Here is a 21,426-nt window from a genome sequence, read left to right as displayed (position 1 = left end):
TGGAGGGGACCCCCCCAAACTCACTCTTCCCCCCACACTCAAGGTTTCTGTGTGGAGGGGGAGCAGGGAGATCGAAGCTGTGGTGTGAAAGGGTAGGGAGAGATGCTGGGGGTGGGGGTGCTGTGTTCTAGACCCCCCCATATTATCCCAGTGTCCCCTGCCCCCCCTTCCCTCCCCCCATGCCCCCAATTCTGTGACGCATCCAGATTGTGAAAATGTACAATAAATGTGTAATGAGTAACCAGCTGGTGTGTGTTCTAAGACCTTTTCTTAACCGGTGGGAAGGGTGAACCAAGAAAGTTGAGAAGATACATTTGGAATTGACAGCTTTGCTGGAGGGCCTGACCTTGGGCAGAGCTAAGTGTGATTCCCAAAGTGGCCACGGGTGGGCGCCAGGCGCTGATGCGAGGAACCGTTCTTGATGGTGAACCCTGCGGCTTAGGCCGGAGGCAACTCCTCTGTCTACTGGAGCCTTCTACAGCCCTTGATTTAATTCCCAGATGCTCCGCAGTCGCTCCCGTGGTCTTTTAGTCCCAGGCTGAAGTAGATGGCCGACTTCCGCGAGACGTCTTTTCCCCGAGGTTCCTCTCACAGTGCCAGCATCCCGAAGGGGTTAATAAATAGGGCACATGGGCTCAGGGACAGCCGGCCGTAGGCTGGCCTGCTAGCCCTGCACCCTCTTGTGGGACTGGTGACTCTAGACCCCGCGCTGAGCTCCCGTGGCCCCCTAGCACCCCGACCCCAGGGGCTGCAGCAGCGGGCGGCGTTCTGGATGGGCTCTGGAACCCCGACTTCCCGGGCTGCGGTGTGAGGGCAGCCTACTTAGTGTTTCCCAACTGCCAGGGATGCTTCTACAAAAGGGGCCCAGGTGATTCTCGCAGTTAGGCACGCCGTCCTCATAATAACGCCCCCATTTACCGAGGGCTCGCTCCGCTGCTCGCGGGGCTCCTTCATCTACCGAGGGTTTGCGAACGCCCTCGGACCCGCCCTTTATCGTGTCCGGGGCCTGGGTTTAAATCTTGGCCCCATACGGATTGGAGTGTTAATCCAGACAGATTATGTAACCTCTGGAGCCCAGAGTCCTCTCTGGGGCGGAGCTGTAGTGAGACGGCCTCCGGGCTTGGTCCAGAGAATGACCCGAGGCAGCCATCGCCGTCGCCATCAACATTGCGCGGCGCTGAGATCGGAAGACCGCTCCACCGTTAGGCCGGCCCCTTGCAGCTTCGCGGGGCTTTAGAGGCCCAGGGCCGGAGACTCAGCGCGGGCGGGGTGGGGGCGCTCTGGTCACGCCCAGGACAGCTCACCCGGGTCTCGGCACAAAGCTCCCCCGACCAACGCCACCGCGGCTCACAATTGCGCCTGCGTGCGGGTCACACTTGCTGCGCCTGCGTAGATTCTGCAGGCTCTGGTAAAGAGTGTCGTCAAGGAAAATCCCCAGCTTCCAGGTAAACAAGCTGCCGCGTGAGGTCGCCGGCACGTGTCCTCTACAGCTCCGAGACCTACCAGCCTATGAGAAACTTTAGAGGGCTGGCTGGCATTTACATCCCGGATCCGGGCATGTCTGAGGCCGGTGCCACAGCCAATAAGAACCTCCAAAGTGGATGGGGGCGTGACTTTCGCCCAGACTCCCAATCAACGCGCCGGGGCGGTCCCTCTCGCACGTGGAGCTGTCACTGCGGGTGGACAGACTGACCAATGAGAAGAAGACGGCGGCGGCCCGCGCCAATGGCGGCGGGGCGGGGGCGGGGCGGCCGCACGAGGCGCAGGGCATGGGTCGGGGCCCCCGGGCCAATAAGCTTGAGGGGCGTGGCCGCGCGGCGGGTGGGCGGGCCAGGAGGAAAGGGTCCGGGAGCTGCTGTCTCGTTGGGAAGAAGCTGTGGCCTGTGCGTGCGCGCGGGGGTGAGTGCTCGCGGGTGGGCGGAGACCATCGGAGACCCGTGTGCGCTTCTCCCGACTGGTGTGTCCTGTCCCGGGCGGTGTTAATGGAGTGGGGCGGGAGGATCATGCGAATGCAAGATCGCCACGGTGGGAGCTCGGAGGGTCGTGGGGAATGGGACCAGGAGGGACGAGGGCGGGAGTCTGCGACATCTGACAGATTCCTTGCTGCGCTAGATGCCTGGACCCCCACCGCCTGACTGGCCCAGGGGGTCCTGGGAGGGTGGGGTTCGGAAGCTGAGACCCCTGTTCCTGGGGCGGTGTGGGGTCGGGGTCCCTGAGAGTGGGTGGGGGACGTTCTAGTGCTTGGCTCTACTGTTTGGGTAGGCTCCTTAAACACTTAGAAGATTCAGAGGTTCTGAGGTTGGGAGGAGGCCCTGACAGGGCAGGTGGAAGGGTAGGAAAGGGTTGACATGGCTACTCCAGAAAGCGTGGTGATATGATGTGTGTGACCCTGAGCCGGTGGCATCACGGCTCTGGATGTCTTTTTCGGGTGTAAAGGGAAGGGGTTGAGCCTCGGACCCATCCCTGGGAGTAAAGGTGGAGTAGACACTGTTCTGAGAGAGACCAGAGAGTTGTGTGGACTCTGTGCATGTGTCTTCCTGAGCCCCTGGATGCCAGGAGGCACCAACCTCTTGGTAGAGCTCTGGTCTTTGTGCAAATACCCGGCCCTGTGGCAAAGTGACCCGGGTATGGTGGAAGAATGAGCAGGTGGGACCCCTAGGAAATCCCTGGTGGCTGCTGGGTTGATCTCAAGGACTTTGTGAGCGTGTGAAAACGGACTGAGATGACTTGGGTAGAGCATGTGGGGAGTGCAGACTGGGTGTCTGAGACCAGGCCCAGGGAGAGGTTGGATCTGTGTTCCCGGCACCAAACTTAGAATCGGCTATTTGGCGATCCCCAGTGCTGGGAATCACCGCACAGGTGCCCAAAGGGTAAGATGCCAGAATGACAAGCCATGATGAGAGCTCAGATCTGAACCCTGGGCTCCACTTTTTAAGAGCCTGAGAACACCTTGTGAGGCAAATTTAGTAACTTCTGAGCCTTGGTTCTGTAGAACGGGGGTAATACCATCTCCCAGACCTGTTCTGGGGATTAAATAAGATAATATATATGTGGTGCTTATCGCAACGCCTGGGTCATAGTTTAATATTTTTTGTTTTGTTTTGCTTTTAGCTAAAAAAATAATATGGCTATAGGATTTCAAAACAACTGACAGAAATGTTGTGGCTGGGAACTATTTTCACATTCTCAAGTTTTTCTGCAAGTTTCGGTGACTCCCTCATTTCCCTCTTCCCCGGCCTTCTGGTCGTGAGGCACCAGCCCAAGCCCTCATTCCACCTTTCATCCCGCTCCCAGAATCCAGGCCCGCGGCAGGCTTGTCTGCTCTGTCTCAGTTCGATTTCCTCATCCCACACCCATTCTTCTCCCTGCCCCTCCTCCCTTTCTGTGCTGCCATAGTAACAAGAGATTCCAGCTCCGAGGGGGCCTCTGGGAAGGAGCAAAGGTGCGTGTTCTCTCGCAGAACCTGGGCCTCCAGCGTCCCCGCCCCAGCTCTTTGGGATTGGGTCAGCAGATGTGTACAGTTTCTGAGACGGGGGAAGCCAGTGCCAAGAGCAGGAATAAACCGAGGGGAGGGAGGATGCGAGTCTGGAGAAGAGAGCCTGGCTCAGGGGAGGAGGCGGGGGACCCCTTCCTCCTAATCCTCTCTCCAGGAATCCCTGGCTTTGGGACAGGATGGCTGTCTTTGGTTGGGGGAGGCGCCCAGGCTGGGTGCATGTCCTGGGCCACCAGCCAAGAGTACACGATGTTCCCAAGTGCGCTGGCCGCCGCCCTCTCGGGCTGGCCGCCTCCCAAACCGCTGCCTCTCCAGCCTCCCTGTCCCACATTCCCCGGCTGCCTTGCTCCGCCCTCTTCCTCCGCTTTGACGTCACCGCTCCCTCCCGCCCCCTCGCCTCCACTGACGGCAGCAGGGCCTGGTTACTGTGGGGACTGTGAGGCAGGACAGCCGGGGGGCCTTGAGAGCAGGTGGGGGCCGCAGGAGCACTCGACCCCTTTGTCTATGCCAAAATACAGACCTGGGGTGGGGGTGGGAGAGCACGGGCTGCCCTTGTCAGCGGAGATCGCGCCTAGATCCCAGAGGAGAACGGGGGAGGAAGAAAAGCCCTGCTTCCGGAGGAGAGTGGTCTGAAAATTGAGACAAGGGACCGGGCCACCGTCTATGAGTTGGGGGGACCTTTCCAAGGAGACGAGACTGAGAATCCAGGATCCTCAATCCTTTGTTTCCTGTGTTTTCTTGCTTCCCCCCCCCCCCGGGTTATTTTATGACATCCCTGTGCCCCAGCTTTTTTTCCACAGAGACCTCCCCCGGGCCCCTCCGCGGGGAACACCATTGTTTAGGAAAGCTTAGGCCACGTGACTGGGAGGGAGTGTACCCACAGCTGATTATGTCAGCCTCAGTTTGGGGGCCTCTGCGCTGGCCACGTTAATGGGGAGCCCTGAGAGGAACTACTCACAGCGGTCTTGGAGGGGCCTGTGTCACTGCAGTCCCCCCTCAGCTCAGCCTGGCACTGTATTTCCCCAAATTAGGACTCAGTGTTCTGCTCCCCTCCCCTTTATAAAAAGCATAGTTTCCAGCACCACCTCCATCGCTGAGGCTCCTTCCCCTCCTTTATCTATCCTTGTTAACTACAAAATCACCGTATTTATTGACCACCCACGGTGTGTCAGGTTCTGTCCTGGGGACTGGGGAATGCAGTGAGGTGACAGATGAGGTCCTCTGCTCTCTCTCGTCCTAGGGCTGGGGAATCTGACGCCCTTGCCACCCGACCTGTGTCTCGCCAGGGTCCCAGTCGGTCTCTTCCCTCATCTGCCCCTTATGTTCCCCCTGTAGCCCTGGCTTCCTGGCCCCCACTTTTGGGGCACCCCTAACTGTGGGCGGCTGCATCTTCAGGAGCGCAGCAGCGCTAGTCACTACGTAGGCTTCCTGGAGACCTTTTCTTTGATTGGGTACAGAAGCACCTTGCATTGTTTCCCTTTACAGACCTTTCTGGCCCTGGCTGTGCTTCTGTTGTTTGTATCCTCCCCTGCACTCCTCCCTCTGTCACGCGGGGACCCTCAATTGCCATCCTCCTGGCTGTCCACAGGGTTTGAAGTGTCAGAGGAAGGGGCTGGATAAAATGGCTTTATTGTGATGAGAGGGCTGGGGAGAGGAACCCAGGAGAAGCCAGGCTGGGTTTCTGTGTGCCCCCGTCCTCCCAGGGACCAGCCATCTCATCCAACCTGGCCCACCCCCCAAGGGTCTGCATTCCTTTTCCCCATCTCTGGCAAGGCCTAGGTGTCCTGTTCTGTAGGGCCGGACGGTCCAGGAAGTAGACCTCTCTTAAGCACCAACCGTGGCCCAGACATTTTCCCCGAAGAAGGGCAGCTTATCGCCCCTCCCGCCCTCCCATTATCCACTGTGCAGCCGTCCTGCGCCCGCTGGCTGCGTTGTGGTGTCTGGGGCCTTTCAGCCCAGCGCCAGCACCCAGGTCCACGTGCGCCCGTGTGTGTGACACAGCCCTGACCTCAGTAGGGGCCAGTAGCCAATCAGGCGCCGGGACGGGATCCCCAGCCAATCGGGGGCGGGGCCTGCGGCTCCGCCGGCAGGAGGCCAATGAGGGGCAGTGTCTGGCATTATGCAACCCGCCTCCTGGCCCCGCGAAGCTTCCACTCGGCTGAGCGCTGCAACTGCGGCGGGCAGGCGACCGGAGGGCGCTCGCGCGGCCAGGTAGGCATCTCCAGGGCCACCCGGGGACCGGTCTCCCGCTCCAAGTCGGACTTCCAGCCCGAGGCGCTGCTTTCGGCCCTGGCGCTCGGACGGCACACGGGTAATCTGCCTCCCTTGCCGCTGTCCACCCTCTCTCGGCCGTCGGGAACAGAGATGTTGCTCGCAGCCCTGCAGCGGCTGTGCGCACTCCTGATCCGCTTACCTTACCTCCAGCTCGGACCTCTCCTCGCAGCTACCCCGGCCCCACGCCCGACCCTCGGCAGGCATGTCCCCGCCTCCTTTCTTGTTACTCGGGGGTCCCTGGTTTTGCCCCGACCCCAGGACCCCTCCGTGCTTTCCGCGCTCCCCGCACTCCCCCCTCCAATCCCTGGCCCCGCGCCGGCCGTGATGTAAGCCTGGTTCAGGCTGGAACATCCCGTTCCCGGCGCTAGTTCCTGCTGTTGGCCACAGCCTTCCTTTTTCTACTGGTGCTCAGAAAATGCTCCGGGGGTTGGGGGTGTGGTTGGACGAGGAGCAGGGGAAGAACTCTCTGCTGCCGGTCGCGTGTCCCTTGCTCGCAGCTGAGTGTGTCCGCTTCGGATGGGGGTGGGGTGGGATCTAGAAAAGTAGAGGACCGAGGAGAGAGGATTCCCGAGTCCCTGACAATGGCAGGTGCCGGCTCGGCACTTGGGAGTCGGGAGAGGGTGCCGGGGCCGGAGAAGGACAGGCTGTGTCGTCTTGACCAAAATGACTGGGATCCAGGCGACCGCCAGGTTGGGGAGCTTTTGCGCGGAGGGCGGTGGCGGTTGTGTTAAACCCTGGGGAGCAAGGCCAGCCCCTGGAAACCCGATAGGCGGCCCTTCTTTGTGTGGCCTCCGGGCCCTCCGGGGCCTGAGGGTGTATTAGAGGTGGGCGACCCGCGGCCGCGCCCGCCCGTGTGGGAGTGGGTCGATTCCCGGCTCCGTCGGGAAATGGGGGAGGGGTCGCCCCTCCCGGCCTCCTGTGGTCCCTCCAGCAACCGCTGAGCTCAGCTGCTGACGTCGGTTTCCCTGGCGACCGCGGCGGCGGCGGAAGCGCGTGGTGGGGCCGCGCATGTCCGCGCGCATGTGCAGCGGGGGTGGCACCGCCCCCGGATAAAATTAGCCCGAAGGCCTAAATATAGGCGGCGACCGGCATGCCCCCTGCTCCGAGGCCTCGCAATCTCGTAGTCCCCGGCGAGTGGGGGCCTGATGGGAATTTGGGGACGGGAAGCGTCCGGACTTCGGTTCTGGTCGACTACTCAGTCTCTGTTTTCCCGGGCCACGCTGGCAGGGGACATGGAGGAAGGCCCGGGAGAGGCCCCTTCCTGCCCGCAGTCCCTCTACTGGGATAGGACACAGAACTTGCCCAGGCTCCCTGTCGGAAGCCTGGGTCTTAGGGATGTGGAGTCAGACAGGGGAGGTCTGAGTGAAGCCGGCAGGTGCTGCGAAGTTAACAGCGCATCTTTCTCCAAGCCCTCCTCCTCTGATCTGCCTGTCCAGGTGCTGCCCGTGATCGAACTTCTCAATCCTCAGAGGCTTGGATCTCCCTCACTCCCTCAGCCAGGCCGGCCGGCCCCCTCGTGCGCTCGTGGTGGCCTCTCCGCCTTCCGTGTTTTCCTCCTGCCCTCCCCATGGCCCAGACATGAGTGGCCCCCTAGAAGGGGCTGGTGGGGGAGGGGACCCCGGGCCGGGGGAATCCTTTTGCCCGGGAGGGGCCCCATCCCCTGGGCCTCCGCAGCGCCGGTCTTGCCCTGGTCCCGGCCTGCCTGATGACACAGACGCCAACAGTAATGGCTCCAGCGGTAACGAATCCAATGGGCCTGAGTCCCGGGGGGCATCTCAGCGGAGCTCACACAGCTCCTCGTCGGGCAACGGCAAGGACTCAGCCCTGCTGGAGACCACTGAGAGCAGCAAGAGGTGTGTATGGGTGTGTGTTGCCGGGTCCCTGAGTCCTCTTAGAAGCGGGCTGAGCTAGAGGACAGGCCCATGCTGTCGGCCACTTGCTCACCTTGGGCCTGCTGCTTCTCCCCCAGCACGAACTCTCAGAGTCCGTCCCCGCCCAGCAGTTCCATTGCCTACAGCCTCCTGAGTGCCAGCTCCGAGCAGGACAACCCGTCTACCAGTGGCTGCAGGTTCGTGGGGTTGAGGGCCAGAGGAGAAGCCTGGCCATGGTAGTGGGGGGGTGCCTAGGCCACCATCTGGGGCTCATGGCTCTACCCCCTCCCTCCCCGTGGACCCTGCAGCAGTGAACAGTCAGCCCGGGCGAGGACCCAGAAGGAACTCATGACGGCTCTGCGGGAGCTCAAGCTTCGGCTTCCCCCCGAGCGCAGGGGCAAGGGCCGCTCTGGGACGCTGGCCACACTCCAGTACGCTCTGGCCTGTGTGAAGCAGGTGCAGGGTGAGTGGCGCTTCTGGGGGCAGTGCGGCAGGCCCTGGGCTGCGGTTGGGAGGGGGGCGGTCCGCTCGTGAAATCCCGCGTGGCCTTCACCCTGCAGCCAACCAGGAGTACTACCAGCAGTGGAGCCTGGAGGAGGGCGAGCCCTGCGCCATGGACATGTCCACCTACACGCTGGAGGAGCTGGAGCACATCACGTCCGAGTACACGCTGCGCAATCAGGTTAGCCGCAGCCGTGCCTCCCCGGCCTGGGCACCCCCACCCCCCACGCGCGCAGCTCCTAAATCGACTTTTGTCCCCGCTTCCCTGCCTAGGACACCTTCTCCGTGGCGGTCTCCTTCCTGACAGGCCGCATCGTCTACATCTCGGAGCAGGCGGGTGTCTTGCTGCGCTGTAAACGGGATGTGTTCCGGGGGGCCCACTTCTCAGAGCTGCTGGCGCCCCAGGATGTGGGCGTTTTCTATGGCTCCACGGCCCCATCTCGCCTGCCCACCTGGGGTGCTGGGACCTCGGCAGGTGAGGTCCCGGAGTGCTGGGAGGGGAGGGACAAGGGACCCGAGCTTTTCCTTGCTGCGTTCTTCTTGGCCCCGGGTGAGGTGCGGGGCTCTTCTTAGTGCTTTTCTGGTCTGTTCCAGGTTCAGGTGCCAAAGACTTCACCCAAGAGAAGTCTGTCTTCTGCCGCATCAGGTGGGTGGGGGAGGTGGGAGCCGCCCCCCTCCCACCTTCTGCTCCCCTGCTGCTTTGGTGTGTGGGTCGTGACCTTGAAGTGAAGGGTGGGTGCCTCTCTACTGAGTCACTAATGCGTCTTTCTCTCCCTTGCTAGAGGAGGTCCTGACCGGGACTCAGGGCCTCGGTACCAGCCATTCCGCCTCACGCCCTATGTGACCAAGATCCGGGTGTCCGAAGGGGCCGCAGCACAGCCATGCTGCCTGCTCATTGCAGAACGCATCCACTCGGGTTACGAAGGTGTGTACACCACGGGCCTGGTCTAGCAGAAGGGAAGGAGGAAGGGTGACTTCTCTAGGCTCTGGGAGAGACAGGACGTGAGTCTGGGAGGCGTATCCAGCTCTTGAGAATTTTGGAACTGAGAGGGTAGGTAAGGATGAACGTTTGAGGGGCGCCTGGGTGGCTCAGTCCATTAAACGTCTGCCTTTGGCTCAGGTCATGATCCCAGGGTCCTGGGATGGAGCCCCACATGGGGCTCTCTGCTCAGCAGGGAGTCTGCTTCTCCCTCTCCTGCGCCCCCTGCTTGTGCTCTCTGCCCTACAAATAAAATCTTGAAGAGGAAAAAAAAGGATGAAGGTTTGACTCTGTTTTTAGAGGGAGTATTGGATAAGCATCCTGAGCTAGGAGCGGGGAAAGGAAACTGCTTTGGTTTTCAGTTTGACTCTTGGTGTGGGGTAAGATAATGGTCTGGACCATCTCTGTAGACTAGACGGCCCTGGGCAGAGCCGTGGGGAGGATTACCACGGGGTAATCCTCGAGGCTCGAGGCAGCCCCGGGGACAGAGAAGCCGGACCATTCTGGATAAAACGCAATGGCCACTCTCCCTGTGCCTCAGCTCCCCGGATCCCCCCAGACAAGAGGATCTTCACCACTCGGCACACCCCCAGCTGCCTCTTCCAGGACGTGGACGAAAGGTGAGCTCAGGACCTGGAGAAAAATGGGATGGCTGGGGCCAAGGCCACAGCCTCTCTGATGCCACTCCCCCTTTCAGGGCCGCCCCGCTGCTGGGCTACCTCCCCCAGGACCTCCTGGGGGCCCCAGTGCTCCTGTTCTTGCATCCTGAGGACCGACCCCTCATGCTGGCCATCCACAAGAAGAGTGAGTTTCTTTTTTCCCGCTCTGCCTTCTCGGCTGTCTGCGGGCTTCTTGTGGTTCTATCTCTCAGGGTCTCAGTCCCTCGGATCTCCAGGGAGTGGCCCTCTGCTTTGCTCTTCTCTCCCTCCTGCTGACCCTCCCCTCCTTGCCCACACTTTTTCAGTCCTGCAGTTGGCCGGCCAGCCCTTTGACCACTCCCCAATCCGCTTCTGCGCCCGGAATGGAGAGTATGTCACCATGGACACCAGCTGGGCTGGCTTCGTGCACCCCTGGAGCCGCAAGGTGGCCTTTGTCTTGGGCCGCCACAAAGTACGCACGTAAGTGGGCCCTTCCCCAGAGCTGGCTTCGTGGGTGGGGTCTGTGCGGGCGGGGGCAGGTCTCAGCTTCCCATCACCCACCCTGCAGGGCACCCCTGAACGAGGACGTGTTCACGCCGCCGGCCCCCAGCCCGGCTCTGTCTCTGGACTCCGACATCCAGGAGCTCTCGGAGCAGATCCACCGGCTGTTGTTACAGGTGACTGTGGAGGTGAGGGGCGGGGTGGTGAGGCAGGGGTGAGCAACAGGGCTGAGACCTCTAACCCTTCCTCCTCCCACCTCAGCCCGTGCACAGCCCCAGTCCCACGGGGCTCTGTGGAGTGGGCCCTGTCGCTTCTCCGGGCCCTCTCCTCAGCCCTGGCTCCTCCAGTGACAGCAACGGGGGTGACGCCGAGGGACCTGGGCCTCCTGTGCCAGTGAGTGTCCGTGTTCCACTCCCCCGCCCCAGCCTGGTGTCACCTGGGTGCTGCCAGAGTCAGGGTGGGCAGGTCCAGAGGGGCTGAGCCCCATTCCTCTGCCTTTTCCTTCCCCTCCCGCTCTCACCGGGCATCCACACCTGCCCACTGGTACCTCTTGGTGCTCTGCGCCCTGCCCCGACACTGGCTGCACACCCCCAACACTGGCCTGCTCTGTCCGGCAGGTGACGTTCCAGCAGATCTGTAAGGACGTGCACCTGGTGAAGCACCAGGGACAGCAGCTTTTCATCGAGTCCCGCGCTCGGCCTCCGGCCCGGCCCCGCCTCCCTGGTCAGTGGGTGAGGGTGTGGGTGAGGACTGAGACCTGGGGGTCCCCTGACTTTCGCCCCAACCCAGAGGAGCTCGTCTCTCCCTTTTCTCTCCTTGGTCCAGCTACAGGCACATTCAAGGCCAAGACCCTTTCCTGCCAATCGCCAGACCCGGAGCTGGAAATGGTCCCTGCTCCCCTCCAGGCCCCACTCGCCTTGACCCCTGAGGAGGCTGAGAGGAAAGATGCGTCCACTTGTTCCTACCAGCAGATCAACTGCCTGGACAGCATCCTCCGGTAAGGCCGCCCTGGGACCTGCTCCCGCTTGGGCCCCGCCCCCCATCCCCCCCCCAACCCCCGCCCTGCCGCCAACCCCTGAGCCCAGGCCTTGCCCTCCTCATGTGGTCTGGTCCCCCGCCAGGTACCTGGAGAGCTGCAACATCCCCAGCACGACCAAGCGGAAGTGCGCCTCCTCGTCGTCCTGTACCGCCTCCTCAGCCTCCGACGATGACAAGCAGAGGACGGGCCCGGTCTCTTTGGGGGCCAAGAAAGGTGGAGACCTGGCGCGTGTACTGCCCCGGCTGCCCCGTCCTGGCCCGCCGGCCCCGTGTCTCTGCACTTCTGCCTTCGGGGCCCCCCGCCTTACTCTGCCCTGTCCCCCTCCCAGCCTTCAGATTTGCAGACTTCCCCCTCCTGTCAGTCCCCTGGCCCCATTTCTTCCCAGGGCCTCCTGGTTGTGACTGGCACCGTCTCTCCGCGCAGATCCAGCCCCGGCAGTGCTGTCCGGGGAGGGGGCCGGCCCACAGAAGGAGCCCGTGGTAGGAGGCGCCCTGAGCCCGCTCGCCCTGGCCAATAAGGCGGAGAGCGTGGTGTCTGTCACCAGCCAGTGTAGCTTCAGCTCCACCATCGTCCATGTGGGAGACAAGAAGCCCCCGGAGTCGGGTATGGGTGTGGAGACAGGGTTTCTTGGTGGCTCGGCCCGAGCTCCCTCCTACCTGCCTGTTCCTTCCCCGTCTGGCCCCCAGCCTAGCTTGGGGCTGCTGCCTCTTGCTGTCCGTCCCCACCAGCCTTTGCTGCCTTGTTCTTTCCCAGTCTTCTGTCAGTTTGCACGCACAGCCTAGGGTGTGGGGCTCAAGCCTGAGGCGCCGACCCCAGAGTGTCTGAGGGCTAGGACTGTTGAAAATCCCCGAAGGGGCTTTGGGCTTCGTCCTGGAGCATGTGTGAGGGGAGAGAGAGCGAGGGGTGAGCTTCTCTTCCGAGGAGTGTCCTAGGGCATCATCCTAGGGTGCTGTTACTGGAGGGGACTCAGTGTCCTTTCTCACCTGGGGGACTGCATTGCATGGAGAAGAGGGTCCAGAACCGGTGCTCAGCGGGGAGGTCAGGGATGCACCCCAGGCCTGGGCTTGGCTGTGGGGCAGAGGCCAGGGGTTGGCTGGGCTGCTGGAGGGGGAGGGTACAGGGTGGCTGTGGGAATCCCCGAGGTGATTCTAATGACATTTTCCCCCTGTATCTCCTTTCCCAGACATCATCATGATGGAGGACCTGCCTGGCCTGGCTCCAGGCCCAGCTCCCAGCCCAGCCCCCAGCCCCACGGTAGCCCCCGACCCCGCCCCAGACGCCTACCGCCCGGTGGGCCTGACCAAGGCCGTGCTGTCCCTGCACACACAGAAGGAGGAGCAGGCCTTCCTCAGCCGCTTCCGAGACCTCAGCCGACTGCGGACGCTCGATGGCTCCTCCCCGGCCCCCCTGGCCCCTGGCGAGCGAGGTAGCCACCCGGAATGTCCCTAAGCCTTGTCGTCTGCCTGGTCCAGGACCAGAATGTCGTTGGTGGGGAGGGTGGGTGGCGCAGAGGGGTCTTGAGGGAGAGGTTCCTGCTCCAGGGACCCAGGCTGGGGTGGCCTCCCTGACCAGGGCCATGCGTAGGGACCGGCCCCTGGCTAGCCTCCTCACACCGGGTGGGGGTTCCGGGCGGCAGCCAGAGGAGGGCAGCCTGGGGGGCTGGCACTGACACAGGCGGGCGGAGGCGCTCTGCTCCAGGGAAGCTGCTTGGAGCCCAGCTTGGGGCAGGGGCACAAGCACGGCCGCTTCCAACCGAGGTGTCGCCGTTTAAGAGACCCGTGTAGACTCCTGGCCGGACAGGGGCCGGGAGAGCCAGGCCAGCTCCCGCCGGGGCCGGGGGCTTCGGGGGCAGGGTGTCAGCCCTCCAGGTGCCTGAGAGAGGCTCCCTGCAGGCAGACGCAGGACTCAGGACTGGGCTCTCCCACCCACCTCATCGCTCGAGCTAGGCCGAGTGCAGCCTCGACTGGCAGGAGGAGTGCCCAGGCTGGCGTTGCTGTGGGAGTTTGGTGGAGGGACCGGAGCCGCCTGCCCCCACGTCCATGGACCCACCCTGCTTCCTCCCATCGGCCACCGGGCCTCTACCTTCCGTGCGCCCCCAGCTCCGCCCCACTTGTAACTTTTTCCCGTCCTGGCTCCTTTTGCAATAAACCCCCTCCATGGCCCTGCCTTCTGTCATTCTTCCCTGAAGGTCCCCTCTCCTCCCCAGAGGCCCCTCTTGATCTGGGGGGCCCAGAGGCCGAGCTCTCTCTGGGGCCTTCCCCTGCCCTCTTCCAGCTCAGAGTGGCAGGGTGGGGGGTACAGGGACACTCACCCCCAGATCGAGGCCCTCGCTAACCCTGGTCTCTCCCCACAGGCTGCCACCACGGCCCCGCACCCCACGGTCGCCGACACCACTGCCGCTCCAAAGCCAAGCGCTCCCGCCACCACCAGACCCCCCGGGCTGATGCCCCCTGTTACGGCTCCCACCCGCCGCCTGTGTCACCCTCGGCCCCCTGGCCCCCCCCACCAGCCACTGCTCCCTTCCCAGCCATGGTCCAGTCCTACCCTCTCCCAGTGTTCTCCACTCGAGGAGGCCCCCAGCCTCTCCCCTCTGCCCCCACAGCTGGGCCCCCTGCAGCTTTCCCTGCCCCGCTGGTGACGCCCATGGTAGCCTTGGTGCTCCCTAACTACCTGTTCCCCACCCCATCTAGCTATCCCTATGGGGTAGCCCAGACCCCCACCGAAGGGCCTCCCACCCCCGCCTCCCACTCCCCTTCTCCGTCCCTGCCCCCACCGCCCCCCAGCCCTCCTCGAGGGCCGGACTCTCCGATATTCAACTCCCGCTGCAGCTCCCCACTCCAGCTGAATCTGCTACAGCTTGAGGAGCCCCCGCGTGTTGAAGGGGGCGCTGTTGCAGGGGGCCCTGGGAATAGTGCTGGGCCCCCACCCTCCGGCGAGGAGGCCACTGAGCCAGAGGCCAGACTGGTGAGCACTGACCCCCGCCACCGCATCCTCTTACCAGGCCCCACACAGCCCCCCTTCCCCCACTCCTCTTCCTCCTTGGGCCCCTCCCTGTCTCCAGCCCATCTGGTGCCTCGGTCTCCAGCAGATGGTGTCACAGGGTGGGAGACCCCAGCTGAATTTCTGAACGAGGCAGAAACCCGCTGCCTCATCTGTGGAGTGGGGATGGTCCCGTCTGTCTGACAGGCGGCGAGGACATCCCCGTAACTTCTGAGAGCGCATCAGCCTCCTGGAAAGGGCCCGGTGTCATGCCCCTTGTCTTCGGCAGCTGTCTCCTCTCTGCTCTCGGCCCATGCTGTCTTGGAAGGGGGACAGAGAGCCCTGGGGTTGGGTGTGTCCCCCCTGCCAATGGAAGTAGTCTCAGGAAGCCTGGGTGTCGATCCCTTAATCCCGGCCTGTTCCCCTCCCTGCCCCCTCCCCCAGGCGGAGGTGACCGAGTCCAACCAGGACGCGCTGTCGGGCTCCAGTGACCTGCTGGAGCTGCTGCTGCAGGACTCCCGCTCCGGCACGGGCTCCGCCGCCTCCGGCTCCCTGGGCTCTGGCCTGGGCTCTGGCTCGGGCTCGGGCTCCCACGAGGGAGGCAGCACCTCAGCCAGCATCACACGTGAGTGCCCCCGCCAAACACCTCTGCCCCAGGGCAGGACAGGCATGGGGCATTGGGGAGGCTGAGCAGTCTGGGCCCTGTGGGCTGCAGACGTGGCCTTGAGGGAGGGCTTGGGAGGTCCTGGGGTGGGGCATTGGCCTGACTCTGGTGGCTGGGCACCCCCCACCACCCCCCGCTTCATAGGCAGTAGTCAGAGCAGCCACACGAGCAAGTACTTCGGCAGCATCGACTCTTCTGAGGCCGAAGCCGGGGCTGCCCAGGCCAGGGCTGAGCCTGGGGACCAGGTCATTAAGTACGTGCTCCAGGATCCCATCTGGCTGCTCATGGCCAACGCTGACCAGCACGTCATGATGACCTACCAGGTGCCGTCCAGGTGAGGAGGTTCACAGTCCCCCCGCCCCCATCAGAGCAGTGCTGGTCCACCCGCACTTCCCCTGGAACTTGGGGTTTTCATTTCCGGGGCTGGCTCTGCCCTGCCCCTGCCCACCCTCTCCCTTGCTCTCGGGAAACAAATGTCAGTTCCAGGGACGGGAATAAGCTTTCCTGGGCTCAGAAGTCTCGAACCCCCAAAGCCCCAGTTGAAAAGAGGAGCAGGAGGCCGTGGGTGGGGAGAACGGCAGCCTCCTGGGCTCTAGTCCTGGCTCCTGCTCCCAGCCTCTGCCATCGGAACCCCTTCCCCGGGCAGGGACGTGGCCTCTGTGCTGAAGAAGGACCGGGAGCGGCTCCGGGCCATGCAGAAGCAGCAGCCTCGGTTCTCAGAGGACCAGCGCAGGGAACTGGGTGCCGTGCACTCCTGGGTCCGGAAGGGTCAGCTGCCTCGGGCCCTCGATGTGATGGTAAGAGGCATCTGGGCCAGGAGGGAGAAGGGAAGATTAAGGTTGGGGCCAATCCCCTTCTTGTCCTTGGGTGGTTAATTCTGAAGAAGGTTCATTGCCCTGTTTGCTGCTGGGTTGGATAGTGTTTAACCAAACAAGTCGTTATAGGCCTTGCCTGGGCCAATCCTAGGCCGAACGACCTTGCGACTGTCTCCTAGTGGGTCTAGGTACGGGGTACAGTACACTTTCCTATCTCGGCCTGCATGCATCTGTGTGGACGAGTGTTTCTTTGGGAGGACACTTTGGGAAGTACTCCTGGGCTGGGGGACAGGGGAGAGCTGGGGTGGCAGGTCACCTGGGAGCACCTTGCCCGACTCACGCCCTTTCTCCCTCCAAGGCCTGTGTGGATTGTGGCAGTAGCACCCAAGACCCTCAACACTCCGATGACCCCCTCTTCTCAGAACTGGATGGACTGGGACTGGAGCCTATGGAGGAGGGCGGAGGCGAGGGTGGGGGTGGGGGTGGGGAGGGCGAGGGCGGAGAAGAGAACCAGGCTAGACCTGGGGCCAGGGTCTGCAGCTCTCAGGACCTGGCCATGGAGGAGGAGGAACAAGGTGGGAGCTCATCCAGTCCAGCCTTACCTGCCACAGAAAATGGCACCAGCTAGACCACATTTGGGGGCCCCCTGCGGAAGTGCATGAGAAGCTTCCTTCTCCCGTGTTCCACCTCTCAGAACTCCGATGTGGCTGGACCGACCAATAGGAAACTGCCCCAGCTTCTCCCTCTTAGGGGGCGGGACCCCCATCAGCAGCCCAAGATCCAGGGGCTGCCTCCGGCTTCTGGGGGTACAGAGGGGGGAATTCGTCAGCCCAGCCCGGAGAAGCCTCATCTCACAGCTCTGGTGAGGAGCCCTTCCTTCCCCTGGACGAGGATGCTGACGCGCTGCTCAAGTGGTCTCCGAGTCCGGTCCCTGCGGGTTGGGGCTGCACTCACTCACTGGGGGAGACCGCCCTCTCTCCCACCTCCTCCCTAAAGGGGACAGGGAGGGCCCAAGCAGGACCCAGCGGTCCGAACCCCTAGCTGCTCCAGGGTGGGGGAGGTTGGTGGACCATGGAGTCCCTGGTGCTGCCCCTCAGGTGGGACCCAGGTGTTCTCAGCTGTACCCTCTACCGATGGCATTTGTGTTTTTGATATTGTGTCTGTTGTTATTTTTTAATACAAAGAGGAAAAAGAAAACAGGACTTTGTGGAATGAAATGTGGGGGTTGGGGGCAGTGAGGGCGTTGTGGGGAGGTGTGGCTCCCCCTGCCAGGGAGGCTGTAGTGAGCGTGAGCGACCCCTCCCCTGGCGCCCCCCAGCCCTCTGCTCCGCACACCCTGTCCGGCGGAGGGGCCTTGCCGAGCCCGGAAGATGTCCACCTAACTGCGCCCCCGCGCCCCCCCCCCCCCCCCGTCACCTTGCATCAGCTGGGTGTGTCGCGGGAAGGCGGTGGCGCCTGATGCGCCCTCCCAGCCTGTGGGGGCCCCGAAGCAGGTGAGGGTGTTTAGCTGCTCGGTCACCCTGTCATCACGCAAGAGAAGGCCAGTCCAAGGGGGCGGCGGGACTTGAGGTCACGTACCCATCCACGGTCAAGTCGGGCCCCCGAGATGTGGGAGACGATAGGGGCGGAGCGTTAAGCCACCGGCTCGGGACCTGGAGAAGGAGGGGAAAACCTTGGAACTCACGTCACGAAGGACCCGCGGCGACTGTCGTCCTGCGGGTCTTACCTACCGACTCCCCCGAGTGGCTGATCTACCTTCAGACTGAAAACGCATCCCGCCGGCGCCGTGGCTTAGCTGGTTAAAGCGCCTGTCTAGTAAACAGGAGATCCTGGGTTCGAATCCCAGCGGTGCCTGGCCCCACACAAGGCGGTATATTATTGCTGCGAGGGCGACAGAGAGCGACGCGCTGTCCGCCTTCCGTAAGCCCCGCAATGGGGCATCCGTCAAAAGATTCTTATTCCTCCCCGGCCAATCCCATCTGGAGCTTTCCTCTCGCGCGCACTTTTAGTGGAAATTCGCAGGCTGACTCCCGCTGCGCTTTCGGGAACCGGGGTGACGCGGGCATCCCTTGCGTTCGAGGACGTGGGACCCTGGCCTTGGCTCGGGCTCATTTTGCTCCGGCGGCGCTGAGCTGGGGGCGGGGAAAGAAAGCCCGAGCACCGCGGCTTCTGCAGCGCCGCGGCCAGCCGCAGGGGGAGGCGCACGCGCACAGACGCCCCGAGGCCGGGGGGCGGGGTCGGCGGGAGGCGGGCCCGTTGATAGGCAGCTATAGTGGCGCAGGCCCCAAGCCGCACGCGGCTGTGATGGCCGAGTGGTTAAGGCGTTGGACTCGAAATCCAATGGGGTCTCCCCGCGCAGGTTCGAATCCTGCTCACAGCGTGTGTACTTTTGGGAATGCGCGCTACGGTAGCCTTCGGAGGAGAAAGGCATTCGTTTTCCTTGTGCTTTCCTTCCCCTGGGGAAGATACCGCGTTTATTCTCGGGGCCTCGGCCACCCGCGACCAACTCGCTGGCGTCCCCTCGCGGGCCTTACGCTCCGGCCTGCGCCTCCTCCCACGGGCGTGTCCTGCGAAAGTCACTGAACTACTAATTTGAATCCTTCGCGTCCCCAAACACGGGTGGCAGTCGTCTTACATCCCCGTTGTCCCTCCCCCCTGCAAGTCTCCCATACCACTGTTTCATCTCTTCTTTCGTTCCAAACCACGAGTCCCTCTTCCCTCGACCTGCCTTCCTGGTTCACTGAGAAAATAAGGCATTCTGGAGAGATTTCCCCACGGATATCCGCAATCTCACCTGCCTACCTACCTGCCTGCCTGTGGTTACATGCTCCTCCCTTCCCTCAATGGTGTAGATGAACCTTCCTTCCACCCAAGGCCACGCCCTGCGCTCACCAGATCTCCCATTCCCCCGGCCCGAAAGGTCTCAAGGACATTGCTCTCCGTCCTGTACCATCAGTTTTCCTCTCTAGCTGGAGTACTCCCAACACACATTCTGCACACCTTCTGATACGACCCTGCACACATTCTGAAACGTATTCTGATTTGGAACAAGCAGGACAACAAAAGCTCTCCTGACACCACACACACCCCTCTCAACTCCCACTTCGTCTCTCTGATCCCCTCCTCCGCAAAACATGTTATCATTTACCTACTGTCGGCCAATTCCATCTTCCCATTCTCCTTTGAACCCTCTCCATTCAAGTGCCTCCCAACCCCATTGGTCCAAGATGCTCTTGTTAAGGTTACCAAATGACCATGCATTGCTAAACCCATTGATCACTACTTACCCATGTTTACCCTCCCCTTAGAAGCGCTCTCTTCACTTGCCCTCTGAGACTCCCTAACTCTTCTGATTTTCCTTCTACATCATTAGCAGCTCATGCACAGACTCCTTTGCTGGCTGATCGCCTTCTAGATCTATAAATGTCAGCATGTTCCCACCGTTCAGTTTTCCAAACTCTTCTCTATCTATACTCACACCCTTAGTGATCTCTGTAAATATCAACTAATAATTCATTAATGTATCCAAAATGTTAATCTCCAGCTCCACAACTCTTTCCTGAATTACAGATTTATATATGCTATTATCTACTTATCGTTTCTGCCTGGATATCTAATATCATTTTCGTTTGTGATATCTAATCACCAACAAAATGGCCAAACCAACTCCTGGCTTCCCCCGAAATGAGCTTCACCTGTAGACCTTCTATCTCAGAAAGTTCCATTTCTTCAGTTGGTCAGACAAAAAACCTTAGGATCATCCTCAATTCTCTCTCTTTCTCACACACACGCTCCACATTGAATCAGTCAGTATGTTCTTATTTAAAACATGTTAAAAACTCGGCTCCTTGTCACCATGTCACCACTACACCCTGGTCTAAGCCACCCACATCTCTCACTGAGATTATTACAACAGCCCCCTGATTATTTCCTTACTTCCTTTCTTTTCCTTGTTCCTTTGCAGTCTACTCTGAACACATTGGGCATAGGGATACTTTCATGACATAAATAAGATTCTGTCATTCCTCTCTTTAAAATCTTCCAATAGGATAACAATATGAAGTCATGATTTTTAACGTGTGTAGATGTAGCAATAAATGTATGCTATAGTGACATATAAACATACATCCATAAACACAAACAAGCACACATATATACCTATATATTTCCTAGCTCTTTCCACTGAGAAAGCTTAGAAGGAATGATACACAAATAGCAATAAGCACACTAGGGACCAGATCTTGGTTACTAAATACCATTCTCCTCCAGCTGCTTGGGTGGCTCAGTTGGTCAAGCCACTGCCTTCTGCTTGGGTCATGATCCCAGGGTGCTGGGATCAAGTCCCGCACCAGACTCCTTGGGGAATCCGCTTCTTCCTCTCCCTCTGCTCCTCCTGCTCTCTCTCTGTCAAATGAAAAAAATCTTTAAATAAATGAATGAGTGAATAAATAAATAAATAACATTCTCCTCTAAAATAAACCAGGGCTCCTACAGACAAAGGCTGATTCCAGGGCTTCAGTTAGGGAATTACAAGATGGTCTTGCAACATTTTGTTACACAGGAAATTAATGTTCAAAGAATTTGGGGTCTCTATTGAAAAAAAAAAAAGACATAGCAGGGAGGGGTTACAGCTAAAGGAGCTCCTGCTGGCTAAATCTGGGACAACTTGAGCATTAAAATCAGTAGTGATTATGATGGATTATAATTCCTTGAATCAAGTAAAACTCCAAAGTTCGTAACAGTATAAATAAGTAAAATGGGAAGGAAGGGGATGGCTTTTTTTTTTTTTACAGTAAACTTGCAGCTCATAAATATTGATTTAGAAATCGTCAATGAATACAAAAGTAGAGAGTGAAACTCAATGGGGCTGTAAGTAGCAAAGAGTCTCAGGGTCTGTTCCGACAAGTTATATATTAATTACTCCTCAGAGCTGGGAATAACGTTACAGTGCACAGCCCTGGCCAACCCCATCGAACCAAGTGGCCAAAGTCAGTATCTCAGTGTCGAGGCAAACTGATCCTGTGTCTTCTGATGTGACAACACGGAAAATGGAGAGGGACCTGGTGTCACTTCAGTGATGATGTCCCTGCCAAGAAGACATACTCCGAATAACTTGATTCTAACCGTGAAGAAACATGGTACCCACCAAACAACGGTCCGAACTCTTCAAAACTGTGAAGATCAACAGCGAAGCTTCTTCCAGATCAAATGAGATGGAAGGGACCTGGCCCTGAAACGCGACCACATGATTCTGAACTGGGACCTGCGACAGGATAAAAGAGCTCCGCGACATCCCTGAAACACTTGAGGAAATTTGAATATAGACTGAGGGATGACATAATGGTATTATATTAATTTTCATATCCCGATAGTGATAATATTGATAACTGTACAGGTGTGTTGAAAGTGTTAGAAACAAGACAAAAAAAAAAAGCTAGTTGTGGGGGTGGAGGGGAGAGCCCTCCAATGCACCCTCATCTCCCTCAGAAATGGGTGATTCCTGTCAAAGTCCTGGGAACCGCCTGTAGGGTCCCAGGGGATCAGGCCCCGACCCCTCCTTCTCTCTCTGATCTCAGCTCTGGGGCTGCCTTCACTCTGGCCCGGCCAACCTCGTCCCAGGCCTGCCATCTGCTCCTTTGACAAACCAGGCATGGTGTCCCTCAAGACTTTCC

The 21,426-nt window shown here is 60.3% G+C and overlaps 1 protein-coding gene and 2 non-coding genes across 3 annotated transcripts; all 3 read left to right on the top strand.

Moving 5' to 3' along the window:
- The first annotated feature begins 1,847 nt into the window (after positions 1 to 1,847).
- Positions 1,848 to 16,945, top strand: LOC111161174 (period circadian clock 1). The gene is made up of 23 exons (XM_022524719.1): positions 1,848 to 1,899; positions 7,204 to 7,620; positions 7,737 to 7,835; positions 7,947 to 8,101; positions 8,199 to 8,320; positions 8,413 to 8,614; positions 8,734 to 8,785; positions 8,922 to 9,064; positions 9,660 to 9,738; positions 9,816 to 9,922; positions 10,083 to 10,236; positions 10,325 to 10,433; positions 10,519 to 10,650; positions 10,875 to 10,980; positions 11,083 to 11,254; positions 11,379 to 11,509; positions 11,720 to 11,899; positions 12,480 to 12,722; positions 13,650 to 14,260; positions 14,720 to 14,900; positions 15,084 to 15,273; positions 15,586 to 15,736; positions 16,113 to 16,945. Exons 2-23 carry the CDS (start codon positions 7,346 to 7,348, stop codon positions 16,380 to 16,382), a joined length of 3,864 nt encoding a protein of 1,287 aa, XP_022380427.1. The 5' UTR covers positions 1,848 to 1,899; positions 7,204 to 7,345; the 3' UTR covers positions 16,383 to 16,945.
- Positions 16,946 to 17,534: 589 nt separating this feature from the next.
- On the top strand, positions 17,535 to 17,608 carry TRNAT-AGU. The gene has a single exon. It is a non-coding gene; the product is annotated as a tRNA-Thr (tRNA).
- A 444-nt stretch (positions 17,609 to 18,052) lies between these two features.
- Positions 18,053 to 18,134, top strand: TRNAS-CGA. The gene has a single exon. It is a non-coding gene; the product is annotated as a tRNA-Ser (tRNA).
- The last annotated feature ends 3,292 nt before the right edge of the window (positions 18,135 to 21,426 follow it).

The sequence above is a fragment of the Enhydra lutris genome, unplaced genomic scaffold, assembly GCF_002288905.1.
Source record: "Enhydra lutris kenyoni isolate GAN:26980312 unplaced genomic scaffold, ASM228890v2 scaffoldscaffold82, whole genome shotgun sequence".
NCBI classification, from domain to species: Eukaryota; Metazoa; Chordata; class Mammalia; order Carnivora; family Mustelidae; genus Enhydra; species Enhydra lutris.
The sequence above is the reverse complement of the archived record's forward strand: the minus strand, read 5'-3'. Positions and strand labels throughout refer to the sequence as shown.

Excerpts from the sequence above, each read along its gene's own strand:
- LOC111161174 (XM_022524719.1), top strand. The coding sequence starts at position 7,346 with ATGAGTGGCCCCCTAGAAGGGGCTGGTGGGGGAGGGGACCCCGGGCCG. Across the intron at positions 14,901-15,083 it reads CACCTCAGCCAGCATCACAC|GCAGTAGTCAGAGCAGCCAC; the intron begins GTGAGTGCCCCC and ends CCCGCTTCATAG. Across the intron at positions 15,737-16,112 it reads CTCGGGCCCTCGATGTGATG|GCCTGTGTGGATTGTGGCAG; the intron begins GTAAGAGGCATC and ends TCTCCCTCCAAG.